The 14,211-nt window shown below is 43.2% G+C and overlaps 1 protein-coding gene across 6 annotated transcripts in view; it reads left to right on the forward strand.

The window, feature by feature from the left end:
• Positions 1-370: 370 nt before the first annotated feature.
• Positions 371-14,211, forward strand: part of LOC125455588 (TOG array regulator of axonemal microtubules protein 1) — a 148,367-nt gene continuing 134,526 nt past the window's right edge. For all 6 annotated transcript variants that reach the window (XM_048537744.2, XM_048537740.2, XM_048537742.2 and 3 more), the window contains exon 1: positions 371-2,726. In XM_048537744.2, the coding sequence (XP_048393701.1) occupies positions 705-2,726 (2,022 nt within the window). In that variant the 5' untranslated portion in view covers positions 371-704. The remainder of the gene's footprint in view (positions 2,727-14,211) is intronic.

Below are 14,211 nucleotides of genomic sequence, written 5' to 3' on the forward strand. Positions count from 1 at the left end.
CAGCAACCAAGCAATATCTGATTGGAAAACAATAAAAAAATCTTAAATGTTTAAAATTACAACATTCTCACAGTTGTCCATGCTTATGATCTATTTCTTTCATAATTGTTGCCAAACATCGAACACCAACTAACTTTGGGATTTGTAGTTTATCCCGCCGCCGTATCCAGTTATCAACGGCGCTATTTTAAACTACAATTCCCACCGTGCTTCAAGGCGGCTGAGCCGCCGGGCGAGGGGTTATCTTGGAGAAAGTAACATCCGGGTTGTTGGTTCGATCTGTCTTCACCATGGAAGCGTTCGGTCGTGAAGGGAGTTAGCTTTGTTCACGTGACCTGGCTCGCCTAGATACGGCCATTTTGTTGGGAGTTTTTTTCAAACCCCGGACTGTGGGAAAGACAGATACCGAACGTGAGGCGTCAGGCGCTGTTGCGCCTCGCTGCATTTGTGTGTGCACGCGTACGTGCGCGCCCGCGGGGTTGTGGCGGGGAGGGGGACGGTTTGTTGTGAGGGAAGCACAGCGAGGTGGTGCGGTGCTGCCGGTCCCGGCGGCTAGAGGTGAACGCTGCGATTATTGTAAATAAAAGGGTAAATGTCATGTAGGCGATTGAATGACGTCAGAGAGGAAGGGATGAAGCCCTGGAGACGGCGGCGTTTACAGTCGCTGAAGGCGCTCGGCCGGCCGCCGCTTCCCGGCAGCTTTGATGGCAGGTTCGGTTGCCAAGTTGGTGCGGCCGGCGTTTGCTAAGCACGAGCAGCGTCGCTTCTTGACTAGTGACCAGCCTGAAGTCTACGAGACGGGCGGCGGCGGCTTCTTTTCCTGCAGGAGCAGCGACACTCGGGATGCCGTGATGTCAGTCAGGGGGAACGGCAGCCCAGCAGCCGCGGTGCCGTCCAACATGGAAGAAGATGTGATTCTCCAGCAGCTCCGCAGTCAGTCTTCGCTCAAGTGCAGCGAAGCACTTAGGGCCCTCCGTGCCAACGTCAGGCAAAACGCAGGGAAGTTAATGTTTGGCAACAAGGAAGCTCTATTCTCAATTTTAAACGAAGTGCTCCTGGACGGCAGAAGGGAAGTCAAAGTCTCGTGTATTCAGCTCATATCTGAAATTATCCAAGGATCCGATTCAGATCTGGATTACTGTAGGACCACCTTGTTGCCCAAACTTATATGCAGTCTGCGGGATGACAACCCAACTGTACGCAAAGAACTCGTGCAAACTTTGCATGTCTGTTTAAAATGCTCTGTCATCTCGAAGGAGGTTTTTTGGGCTTTGATAGAACATGGGCTGGAAAACCACGACCCTGTTGTTAGGAAGGCAACAACTATAATTTTACCCATTTTGCTCACCAAGGAATTGAACAATGACAGTCTATTCGACGTGACCCTTTGTTTAGCGAAAAAGCTAAATGGCGACAACATGGATGATGCGTTCTTAGCATTCGCAACCATGGGGTATATAAAACACCACATCGGAGAAGAAGAATTTAACTCGTACTTGAAACGTTTGCCACCGGCTCTTAGAAGAGAGTATAATAAACTAATGGAAATAAAGTTTGAGCCACAAGCTCAGCTCAATGGGGGTAACGTTCCTCGGGTGGAACAAAATGGAACCTTTAAGACAAATTCGGGATTTCGTAGCGGGACCATCGGCAGTGTTGAAGATGTCTCCCAATTTTCTGGGCCAATTTCCAAGGATCGTAACCTGGAATTTCGAATAATTCCCCGGGAATTATATGTCCGACTTCTAGACCGAGAAGATTACAAAAGTAGAGCGCATGCTGTTGAAGAACTGAAGAATGTTGTCGATTATTTTAATTTTATGACTGTGCCTACAACATCCATTTTAGGTTTTATTGGCTTTTTATGCACTTTGCTTGATGACTCAAATTTTAAAGTTGTTCATGGTACGTTGGAAATCATCAACTTGCTGATAGTTAAACTAAATCATGGTGTGGTAAATTATCTCAAACCTATTACATCTGCAACAATAAAAGTACTAGGTGACAATAAAGTTGTCACTAAACAGGAGTATATGAAAGTCTTTATGGGTTTGATGAAGCAAGTTGGTCCTCAAAAAGTGCTTGATATGCTGCTTGATAATATAAAGCACAAAAACTCTAGAGTAAGAGAAGAAATATTAAATATTATAATTGCTTCGCTTTTGACTTATCCAAGTGAAGACTTTAATTTGCCCAGTCTTTGTCATATTGTTGCACCAGCATTGACTGACTCGAAGAGAAAAATCCGCCATGCAGCTTTAGAAGCTTTTGCCATGTTAGCTTCATCCCTTGGTTCTAACAAAACATTTTTGGTGAAGGCAGTGGATACAGTGGAGTTACAGGAAAATGGAGATGGTGTGATGGCTGCTGTACAAGCCAGACTAGCAAGAAGGACCTTGCCAAAATTAACTGCACAAGGACTCGTGGAATATGCAATACCTATGCCTTCTTCTGCTCATGGTAGAGGGATGCAGATGCCATTAGGAGCAGATACCGAGTGGCTACTGGCTAGTGGAAGAACCCAGAGTGCACACAGTTATCATGGTGATCATGAAGCTCATCCTTTGTGCTATGGATCACCAAGTCCTAATACCGAAGAATATACCTCATTCAGAAGAGTATTAAGTGCTGGTCGAGGGAAGAACAAATTACCGTGGGAACACGCAAGCTCAGTTACCAGGGGTTCTGGTCAAACTAGGTTTTCAAATACTGCTCCTGTAGAACAGGTAAGATTTGGAACATTAAAATTCAATTAGCAGTAAAGGAGCTGCTGCAAATGAGTTGATTTATGTAGTTTTGATTTTATATTGCATTAGTATATCATGACATTAATAAAGTGTTTTTGATCTTTCAAAGTAGTTTAAGTAGACTTGTTATTACTCTGAAAAGTAATGATTTTGGGAGGGTATGATTGAAATCCTATATCCTCCTGAGTCATGGATATGCTGTGGTTGGTATCTGCCAACACCATTGTCAGACGTTGGATGTAAGTAGCGTGCAGCTGCACTCTGGTTTGTCGTCATCTCATCATGGCAGAAATAAGTTCAAAGTAGAACCTACATCCAATGACTGCCTGGTGCTGTAACCTGTTCCATTACCACGCCGATCAAGCACTGCATGTTTGTACTCATTGGAGTTTAGAAGAATGAGAGGTGACCTTACTGAAACATACAAGATTCTTTGGGGGCAAGACAGAACATGTAGAATGCTTGTTTCCTCCTTATGGGAAATTCTGGGATCAAAAGGCATATTCTCAGATTAAAGGATCACCATTTTGAGACAGAGATGAGAAGTTTCTTCTGAGGCTTGTGAATTTGTGGAATTATTTACCATAGAGGACTTTGAGGTGGGGTCATTGAGGATATTCAAGATGATGTTTTAAGATTTTTTTACTAGATTTAGGCAGGAAAGCGGAGTTCTGACTTATTAGATCAGCCACGATCTGGTTGAGTGGTAGAACAGACTCAATGAGCTGAATCAGAGATAGTAAGAACTACTGATGCTGGAGTCAGAGTTAACACGCTGTGGAGCTGGAGGAGCACAGCAGGACAGGCAGCATCAGAGAAGCAGGAAAGTTGACATTTCAGGTCAGGACCCTTCAGGAAAAAAAAGTGTTATCAACGAGCTGAATGTCCTGTTCTGCTCCTATGTGACATGGTTAATTACCTCATAATTTGGCCAATCCTAGACTTGAACTAATACAACTATAACTGATTTTAACTCCAATAGATTTTGCTTATGGCAATGAATATATCTAACATAGTTGAAAATGTCTTGTAAGATTTGTAATGAAAACTTCCAGCTGCTAAACAGCTTATGTACAGCAATTTTTAAATCCCTTTTTCATTTCCTGTGTGCAATTTTGGACAGGCCTCCTGGCCGATTTGGCCCAGCAGGTAATTGTCATCTTTTGAGTTTGCAAAGTTCCGCTTCTGCTTGTAGCTATACCCACTGGGAGATTTGCTGTTATGATATATCATGCTCAGCTGTCCTGCTGCATCCTTGCACATCCACTGTAGCTCATCTGCAATCACTATCCATAATTCAGCCACACCCAGGTTGCCCCTTCCTTCTTTCTGCTGCCCTCCAGCTTGTCTTCCAGAAGACATCTCTCTAGCTTTTCAGCTCTGATCAAGAGACCAAAATATTGTTTTCTTTTCAGTTGTCACTTTTTTGTTCTTTATTTCTTGCAATTTCAAGTACCTCGGTTTTTTATTTTTCTATTCTAGCCTAGGCATCCAGTATAAAAACAAAAATTAACGTAAAACCCAAACTCTGTTTTAAGTTAATGATATATGGTGAAATGATTCTACCTTGTATATAAACTTTTTATAAACAAAAGAAAGTAAATGTATTTGAGTAATTATTTATTTTTTAAAATTTGCTTATACTCATGTAGGGACTTATTGTTTCTCTCTCAAAAGATGTTTGTGACCCTTACTGAAAGCTCCTGGTCAAGTTTGTAAATATTCAGAATAGACATACTGACTGTTTCGATTCAGTATGAAGTAAAAGGGCATTTTCAAGAATGACCAGGTTCATCGAAAACCATTGTTTTTCCAGTTGATTTTAGCACTTGCAAATGAATGTTGGTGATGTCTCACCACTTTTTAAGAACGAGAAGTTGCTAGTTATCAATCCCTTTGGATTATAGGTTTTTGTAGATAAACAAAATGTCTATTTTTGCTGAATCATGTTTATATTTTCAAAATTTTGGATAGTTTTCTTACATGTGGCATGTTATTTCATTGGTTCAAATCTATATAAATCTGTCTTCACCCAGTTGTCTAAGTATGGGAAGGTCTCAGGTGATCTTGCTCAGTGCATTAGCAGTTGAGCAATCTAGAATGGGACTCTGTCCCTCTGTGGCAGGTGGGGATTAATAGACCCGACCCTCAGATATCCATGTAAACACACTTGTTCAGTGCCAAAATATGTCTTGACATGATCAATGGCTGAAAGACCTCCTGATGCCACACAACATCATGGTGCCTGCAAAAGGGGATGAGAAAATTGGGAGAATACAAATAGTCATACACCATGGTAACTGACTCTGGTCCAAACAGTCGATGCTGAACATGACCCCAAACTAAACTAGTTCTCCCTCCTAGAATCCCTACAGAATGGAAACAGGCCATTCAACCTGTCAAGTCCACACTGACCCTCCAAAGACCATCCAACCCAGACCCACTCTATCCCTGTTAGCTCACATTTTCCATGGCCGACTCACTTAGCCTGCACGTTGCTGGACAATATGGGGAATTTAGAATGGCCAATCCACCTTACAGTGCATACCCTTGGACTGAGAGGAAACCCACAAAGACACGCAGAATGTGCGAATACAGATAATTGCCCAAGACTGGAATTGAAACTGGGCCCCTGGTGTGTGAGGCAGCAGTGCTAACTACTGAACCCCATGCCATCCCTTGCCTGCTACTGGCTCATTTCCCTCCAAACCATTCCTATTCGTGTAAATGGTTGCTGAAATACTTTAATTTCATACTGTTTACAATAATTCCTGTGTATAAACCCCAAATCTGTTGGATTTTATTATGTCAGTCTTCATGCATTTGCATGAATTTATGTATTTTCACGAGTTATTCCAGCATTGGGCTGACCTTGTCACAGTGTTTCCTTTTGTTTTACTGTGCTGCTTTCAGAGCCAGCATGGTAGCATAAACAGTGAGGCCTCCAAATGTTCAGCGGCAGAGAATTCCATTTGAAGAGATGGTTTTGTTCCATGGTTCCACGAGCAAATCAACACCACAATAAAAGTAAATACTCCGTAAAGACTCTTGTGCATGCTGCCATTTCGATCTATCTGTCTGAAATTGAGGGCTCAGTTCACTGTTTAGGCACACAGTGAACTTTCACATTCCTGGATTGGGGAACCTTTTCTGACATTTGGAAAGTTGATAGCCAGATTCTTGCACTTGAACAAAAACAGTTGCTGGAAAATCTCAGCAGGTCTGGCAGCATCTGTGAAGGAGAAAACAGTTAACGTTTCAGGTCCGGTGACCCTTCCTCAACCTTCCTCAAAACGGATGATGGCTGGGAAAATGTCAGTTTATAAGCAGAAAATAGGAAGGAGGTGGGGTAGGGAGTAGATGGGATAGAGCCCAGTGAGAGAGAGAGAGAGAGAGGACGCAGTTGGACAGACAAAGGAGTTGCTAATGATCAGGCTGGAATGGTGAATAGTTGTTAATGGGGACTGTTGGTGACTAACCACAGGGGGTGTGTGAAGGCAGGCGATGTGATAACAAGGTCTGGTGTGTGGTGTTGGGGATGGGAAGTGGGGTCAAACACAGGCAATTGGGACTAGTTTGATTTGGGAAACATGGTCAATATGGACTAGTTGGACTGAACGGTCTGTTTCCTTGCTGTCTGACTCAGTGACCGAGCTGATCCATTTTCTCTACTTACGTCATCACCTTTGCCCCTCTAGCCCCGATTAACAACAGTGTTCCCCGTGCCTTCACTTTCCACCCCTCCAGCCTTCGGACCCAAAGGATTACTTTCTGCTATTTTTCACACCTCCAATAGGATGTTCCAATCAAATTTTTTTACCCTCCTGTCCTTGTCAGTGTTCTGCAAGGACTGTTTCCTCCCCACCCCCCCCCCCCCCCCACCCCAGCCCACCATGAAACCCATTCCTCTGTCACTGCCAATACCTATCAACACTTCCATTGGCACCTTAATGGAAAAAAAACAAAAGAACTGCGGATGCTGGAAATCAGAAACAAAGACAGAAATTGACGGAAATGCAGAGCAAGCCTGGCAGTATTTGTGGAGAAAAATCGGAGATAATGTTATTTTTTCACAATTTCTGGTCAAACTTCAAACATGCCATCACAAAAGATGTAACACTTGCCATTTTCAAGGTCTGCAAAAATGCCTTGTACAAATGAACAAGGAACAAGAGTGTACTGATCTATTTGAGCCTGGTTCATTACTCAATAAAATCATGGCTCATCTGAGTTCAACCTCAATTTTACATTCCTGCAGAATCCTGATAAAATTTTATCACTGTATACCAGAATCTACCTGTCTCTTAAAAGTGTTTAAAGATTCTGCATCCACTAACATTTGAAGAAGAAAACCCTATGAGAGAAAAGAAAACTCTGTCTTAAATAGATGCCCCAAAATTTTTAAACTGTGATTCCTAGTTCTAGATTCTTCCACAAGAGGAAACCAATTTGCATCCACTCAATTAAGCCCTTTCTGGATATTTCATCTGAGTCCCCTTTGGCTGTTCTTAACTTCAGAGGATACAGGCCTAGCCAGTCTAGCCTTTCCTCATATTACAACGTGCCTATCTTAGGTTTTAGTGTAGCAAACCTTATGTGAACTGCTTCCAATGCATTAACATCGTTTGGTAAGTAAGGTGACCAATACTGTAAATGGTATCCAGATGTGATCTCATCAATGCCCTGGATAACCTCCCTACTTTTGCATTCATTTGCTTTCCTGATTACTTGCTCTACCTGCTTGCTAACCTTCTGCTATTCATTGTACCTCTTCCGGTCTAGTGTACTGCATTTTCTGCCCACAATGTGCTTTGCTGTACATTGGTGAGAGTAGGCAACAGACTCGGTGATTTTTACGTCAGAAGTGTTCCACAAAGCAATGACCCCAATCTTCCCGTTTTTGCCATTTCAATACATCACCTGGCACTGATGAATCACATTTCTGGGCCTACTGCAAGGTAGCCAATAAGCATGGCTGGGTAAAGAACCAAGAGCATAAGTGATATTTTTTCACAATTTCAACTGTGATACAACACCCCTGTTTCATTAGTGCAGGTCACTGTGTGGTGAATATAGATTTTGGTTCCCTCTTTATGTCAGTGGAGTCAATCTGGTGCACCACTCAATGCGGGTTTTCGACTGTTTATGCACATGCTAGAGTCAGATGTGAGATGGTTCTCCCTGAGACCTGCTGTATACCCACCCCCACCCATGCAAGCCAGTTCTTGTAGAGCTGTATAGCATGAAAACAGACCTTTTGGTCCAAGTCATTCATGCTAATCAGGTATTCTAAATAAATCTAGTTCCATTTGCCACCATTTGGCCCATATCCCTTTAAACTCTTCCTATTCATATAGACATACAGATGCCTTTTAAGTGTTGTAATTGTACCAGCTTCCACCACTTCCTGTGGAAACTCATTCATACATGCACCATCCTCTGTGTGGAAAAAGTTGCCCCTTAGGTTCCTTTTAAATCTTTCCCCTCTCACTTTAAACCTATGCCCTCTAGTTTTGTATTGCCTGACCTCCAGGGGAAAAAAAATACCTTGCCAGTTTCCCCCATCTGTACCATTTGTGATTTTCTAAACCTACATAAGGTTGCCTCTCGGCCTCTGACACTCCAGGGAAAATAGCCCCAGCCTATTTGGCCTCTCCCTATAGCTGAAACCCTCCAACCCTGGCAATATCCTTGTAAATCTTTTCTGAACCCTCTCAAGTTTCACAACATCCTTCCTAAAGCAGGGTGACCTGAATTGCACGCAGCATTCCAAAAGTGGTGTAACGCTTCCTAATGTCCTGTATAGCCATAACACAACCTCCCAACCTGTGCACTCAATGCACTGACCAATAAGGGCAAGCATACCAAACACCTTTACTGTCCTGTCTACCTGTGACTCCACTTTCAAGGAACTAATAACCTGCATTCCAAATCCTCTTTGTTCTGGGGTACACCTGATCAAGTTGTGGTGATTTATTCACCTTTATGCCTTTTAAGCAGTCCAGCACCACCACCTGTGTAAGATGGACATTTTTCAAGTTGTCGCCAATCTTTTGTCGCCTATCTTTTTCCCCCACATTCTATATCTTCCATATCCTTCTCCACAGTAAATGGTGAAGCAAAATACTCATGTATATCTCCCAGCTCCTGCAGTTCCAAACATTGGCAACTTTATTGATCTTTAAGGAACCCTGTTCTCTCCCTAGTTATCCTTTTGTCCTTAATGTATTTCTACAATTCTTTGGATTCTCATTTAACCTCTCTGCCAGAGCTCTCCCATGTCCCCTTTTTTGCCATCCTGATTTCCCTCTTAAGTACGCTCCTACTCCCTTTGTACACTTGTAGGCTCCCGTTCAATCACTGCTGTTTATACCTGACATATGCTTCTTTGGTTTTCTGGACCAAAACCTCAATTTCTGTTGTCATCCAGCATTCTCTACATCTACCAGCCTTGCCCTTCACTATAACTGGAACAGGAATAGGAACTATTATAGGAAAGATGTTGAGGCTTTGGAGAGGGTGCAAAGGAAGTTTACCAGGATGCTGCCTGGACTGGAGGGCTTGTCTTTCGAGGAGAGGTTGACTGAGCTCGGACTTTTCTCTCTGGAGAGAAGGAGGAAGAGAGGTGACCTGATCGAGGTGTACAAGGTAATGAGAGGCTTGGATAGAGTCGATAGCCAGAGACTTTTCCCCAGGACAGGATTGACTGCCACGAGGGGTCATAGTTTTAAGGTGTTAGGAGGAAGGTATAAAGGAGACGTCAGAGGGAGGTTCTTCACCCAGAGAGTTGTGAGCGCATGGAATGCTTTGCCAGTGAAAGTCGTGGAAGCAGAGTCATTAGTGACATCTAAGTGACTTCTGGACATGCACATGGACAACAGTGAATTGAGGGGAATGTAGGCTAGGTTATTTTGTTTTTGGATTAGGATTATTCCATAGCACAACATCGTGGGTCGAAGGACCTGTACTGTGCTGTACTTTTCTATGTTCTATGTTCCAACTATATCTGGACTCTTGTATTCTTCAAAGGCTTCCTATTTTCAGCCGTCCTTTTACCTGCAAACATCTGCCCCCAATCAACTTTTGAATGTTTTTGCCTATTATCATCAAAATTGGCCTTCGTCCAAAACATTAACTCGTAGATCCAGTCTATCTTTTTCCATCACTACTTTAAAACTAATAGAATTAAAGTCACTGGCCCCACTGACACCTCAGCAACTGCCCTGCTTTATTTCCCAAGAGTAGGTCGAGTTTTGTACCTTCTGTAGTAGGTGCATATACATACTGAATCAGAAAGTTTTCTTGTACACACTTAACAATCTATCCAAGCCCTTAACACTATGGCAGCCCAGTCTATGTTTACTGTATGATAACCACCTTATTACTCTTACAGATAACTAAGGTCTCTGTACAAATTTGTGTCTCAATTTTTTTTATTCATTCATGGGATGAGGGCATTGCTGGCTAGTCAACATTTATTGCCCACCCCTATTACCCAGACGGCAGTTCAGAGTCAACCACATTGCTGTGGGTCCAGAGTCACATGTAGGCCAGACCAGGTAAGGATGGTGGTTTCCTTCCCTAAAGGACATGAGTGAATCAGATGGGTTTTTCCAATAATCAACAATGGATTCATGGTCAACATTAGATTCTTAATTCCAGATATTTATTGAATTCAAATTCTACCATCTGGTAGGATTCAAACAGCCCAGTGATAATACCTCTAGGTCAATGCCTCCCTCTATTTCCCACTGACTACTTGGGACGGGGGGGCGTCTATAGTACAATCCTAACAAGGTGATCATCCCTTTCTTATTTCTCAGTTCCACCCAAGTAACTTCCCTGAATATATCCCTGTGAATATCCTCCCTAAGTACAGCGGTAACATTATCCCTTTCTGTCCTTCCTATAGCATCCAAATCGTGGAACATTATGCTGCCAGTCTTGTCCATCGCTGAGCCATGCCTCTGTAATTGCTATAATAGCCCAGTCCAATACAATGCCCTGAGTTCATCTGCGTTTCCTGTTTGGCCTATTATATTGAAATATAGACAGTTTAATTTATCAGTCCAATTTCGTTCTCTGCTTTGTTTCTCCCTGCCCTGATTGTTTGACTTATTCCTTTTCCCAGCTGTACCAATCCCAGACTGATCTCTTTCCTCACTATCTCTCTGGGTCCCACACCATCAACCCACCCCACCTTTACTAGTTTAAATCTTCCTAAGCAGCACTAACAAATCTCCCTGCCACAATATTAGTCCCCTTACAAATCCAATCCCAAACCCAATACCAGTCCCCATCCCCATCTGTCCTTATACAGGTCACTTCCACCCCAGAAGGGATACCAATGATCCAAATATGTGAATCCACAGCCAGACATTCATCTGTTGTGTCCTCCTATTCCTACCCTCACTAGCTTGTGGCACCAGGAGTAATCCAGATTCTACTGCTCTCAAGGACCTCCTTTTTAAATTATTGCCAAACTTCCTGTATTCTCTGCTCAGAATCTCATCCTTTTCTCTTCCTGTGTCATTAGTTTCAAGGTGCACAATGAACTCCTGCTGGTTCGTCTCCTCTTTGAGAATATTCAGCACCCTCTCTGAAATATCCTTGATCCTGGCACCAGGGGGACAACACCCCATTCTGCTATCACGCTGTCGGCCACAGAAACGTCCATCTGTGCCTCTGACGAGAAAGTCCTCTATCATAATATCTCCCTTCCTGGAACTGCCATCCATCACATCCCCGTAGCTCCTGAAAATTCTTTATTGCCTCGAACTGCTGCTCTACTCAATCTATGCAATCCAATAGGTTTTGCAACCAAACACTTCCTGCAGACATAATCATCAGTAACCTGGAAACTCTTCCTTAATCTGCCAAATTCCACAGAGCACATCATTCTACTAAAGATCATCTTTAAACTTTAGCAATCTACAGACCTAGGAAATAGCACAGTCTTACTGCTCTATAAAACACTGCTCCAGGCTAATTTAATACCAGTGTTGTGTATTTTTGAAGTCAAATCAAGGGACAGATCTCAATAAAACATATAATCAAAAAGGAACCATTCTACTCACTATTGTAGGGACACAAGAAAAGTAGGGTTACACTTTAAAAGCCACGTAGCTGCTTCCCTACTGTGAGCTCTCCCACATAGGTTTCTTCAAGGTCATCTGTCAGTGGACAATTCTATTCACGTTTAGCCACACTTGCAAAATACGTAAAGTACGTTTACTACTGTAAACAAGTTCACTCACAGTTAAATTACACTGGCCATTTATTTAATAGTTAACAATTTTATAAGTAGCCATCATTAGTTACAAGGTTTAATATTTTAAATATGTTTCAGTTTATAAAGTACAAATTCCCTTAAAAGTCATCAGTCAATTTGTATTTCCATTATGTCTCACAAGGTATATCCTTATTTGAGGAGATTTCCTGCTTTGGCATTTTCAATGTGTATTTGAATTGGTAAAGTCAAATATATCCCTCCAATTTTATATTAACCTTTGAACTCTCAAGAACAGTGTTTCTAATGAGGATAGCATAAGGACTTGCTGACAAATATTTGTTCTGCAGTTAATTGATAGATGTGTTCAAAGATCACTTCAAATCTAGAATGCTGCACTGAACAGATTTAACCTTAAGTTAGTAATGTTATGAAGTGTGGCTGTCATTGACTTCATTAAGAGATAGAAATTGTTTTACTTTAAAATTTAATTTATGTTATTCCATACTTAACAAACTTTTTAAAAAGCCTTAAAAATATGCTTTTAGCAAAAATATGATTTAAATTAATTTCACATACCTGAGTGGTGATGGAATGATTCCACTAGCAAAGTAGTATTTCTTTTAATAGGAAAAGAAAATTTGTTTTAGGAGCTAAGATAACAAAATGTGAAGCTGGATGAACACAGCAGGCCAAGCAGCATCTCAGGAGCACAAAAGCTGATGTTTCGGGCCTACACCCTTCTTCAGAGAGGGGGATGGGGAGAGGGGGAGGCGAACCGAAGATGGAGAGAAAAGAAGATAGGTGGAGAGGGGAGTATAGGTGGGGAGGTAGGGAGGGGATAGGTCTGGGAAGACAGACAGGTCAAGGGGGCGGGATGAGGTAGTAGGTAGGAAATGGAGGTACGGCTTGAGGTAGGAGGAAGGGATGGGTGAGAGGAAGAACACGTTAGGGAAGCGGAGACAGGCTGGGCTGGTTTTGTGATGCGGTGGGGGGAGGGGAAGAACTGGGCTGGTTTTGGGGTGCAGTGGGGGGAAGGGGAGATTTTGAAGCTGGTGAAGTCCACATTGATACCATTAGGCTGCAGGGTTCCCAAGCGGAATATGAGTTGCTGTTCCTGCAACCTTCGGGTGGCATCATTGTGGTACTGCAGGAGGCCCATGATGGACATGTTGTCTGAGGAATGGGAGGGGGAGTTAAAATGGTTCGCGACAGGGAGGTGCAGTTGTTTATTGCAAACCGAGCGGAGGTGTTCTGCAAAGTGGTATCCAAGCCTCCGCTCGGTTTCCCCAATGTAGAGGAGGCCACACTGGGTACAATGGATACAGTATACCACATTGGCAGATGTGCAGGTGAACATCTGCTTAATATGTAAAGTCATCTTGGGGCCTGGGATGAGGGTGAGGGAGGAGCTGTGGGAGCAAGTGTAGCACTTCCTGCAGTTGCAGGGGAAGGTGCTGGGTGTGGAGGGGAGTGTGGAGCGGACAAGGGAGTCACGGAGAGAGCGGCCTCTCCGGAAGGCAGACAAGGGTGGGGATGGAAAAATGGCTCGGGTGGTGGGGTCAGATTGTAGATGGCGGAAGTGTCAGTGGATGATGCGTTGTATCCGGAGGTTGGTGGGGTGGTATGTGAGAACGTGGGGGATCCTCTTTGGGCACTTGTGGCGGGGGCGGGTTGTGAGGGATGCGTTGCAGGAAATGCAGGAGACGCCATCAAGGGTGTTGTCGACCACTGCGGGTGGAAAGTTGCGGTACTTGAAGAATATGGACATCTGGGATGTGCGGGAGTGGAATGCCTCATCCTGGGAGCAGATGTGGCGGAGGCGGAAGAATTGGGAATAGGGGATGGAATTTTTCCAGGAGGAAGGGTGGGAGGAGGTGTATTGTAGGTAGCTGTGGGAGTCAGTGGGCTTGAAATGCACATCAGGTTCTAGCTGGTTACCTGAGATTGTTTTAGAAGCTGATTACTTATAACTCTTATTGTGTTTGTGCTCTAATAAAATATTTTTACAGTAGAAAATTGGAAAATATTACTGTAGGAATGTTTGTCCTGAGCTGGGACAAAGATTCAGGAGGCAGGCAGGATTCAGGCAAGTGGAAGATGTTTATTCAAGCAGAAACTGGTTTATGCAGGGAGAGGGCCAAAGGATCTTCCCTGCATTTAACTTCAGAAGGTAGACCAATGACACACCCTCTGCTTTACAAAGAAATACAGCATTTTTATACATTTTGTGTT

The sequence above is a fragment of the Stegostoma tigrinum genome, chromosome 10 (assembly GCF_030684315.1).
Source record: "Stegostoma tigrinum isolate sSteTig4 chromosome 10, sSteTig4.hap1, whole genome shotgun sequence".
NCBI lineage: Eukaryota > Metazoa > Chordata > Chondrichthyes > Orectolobiformes > Stegostomatidae > Stegostoma > Stegostoma tigrinum.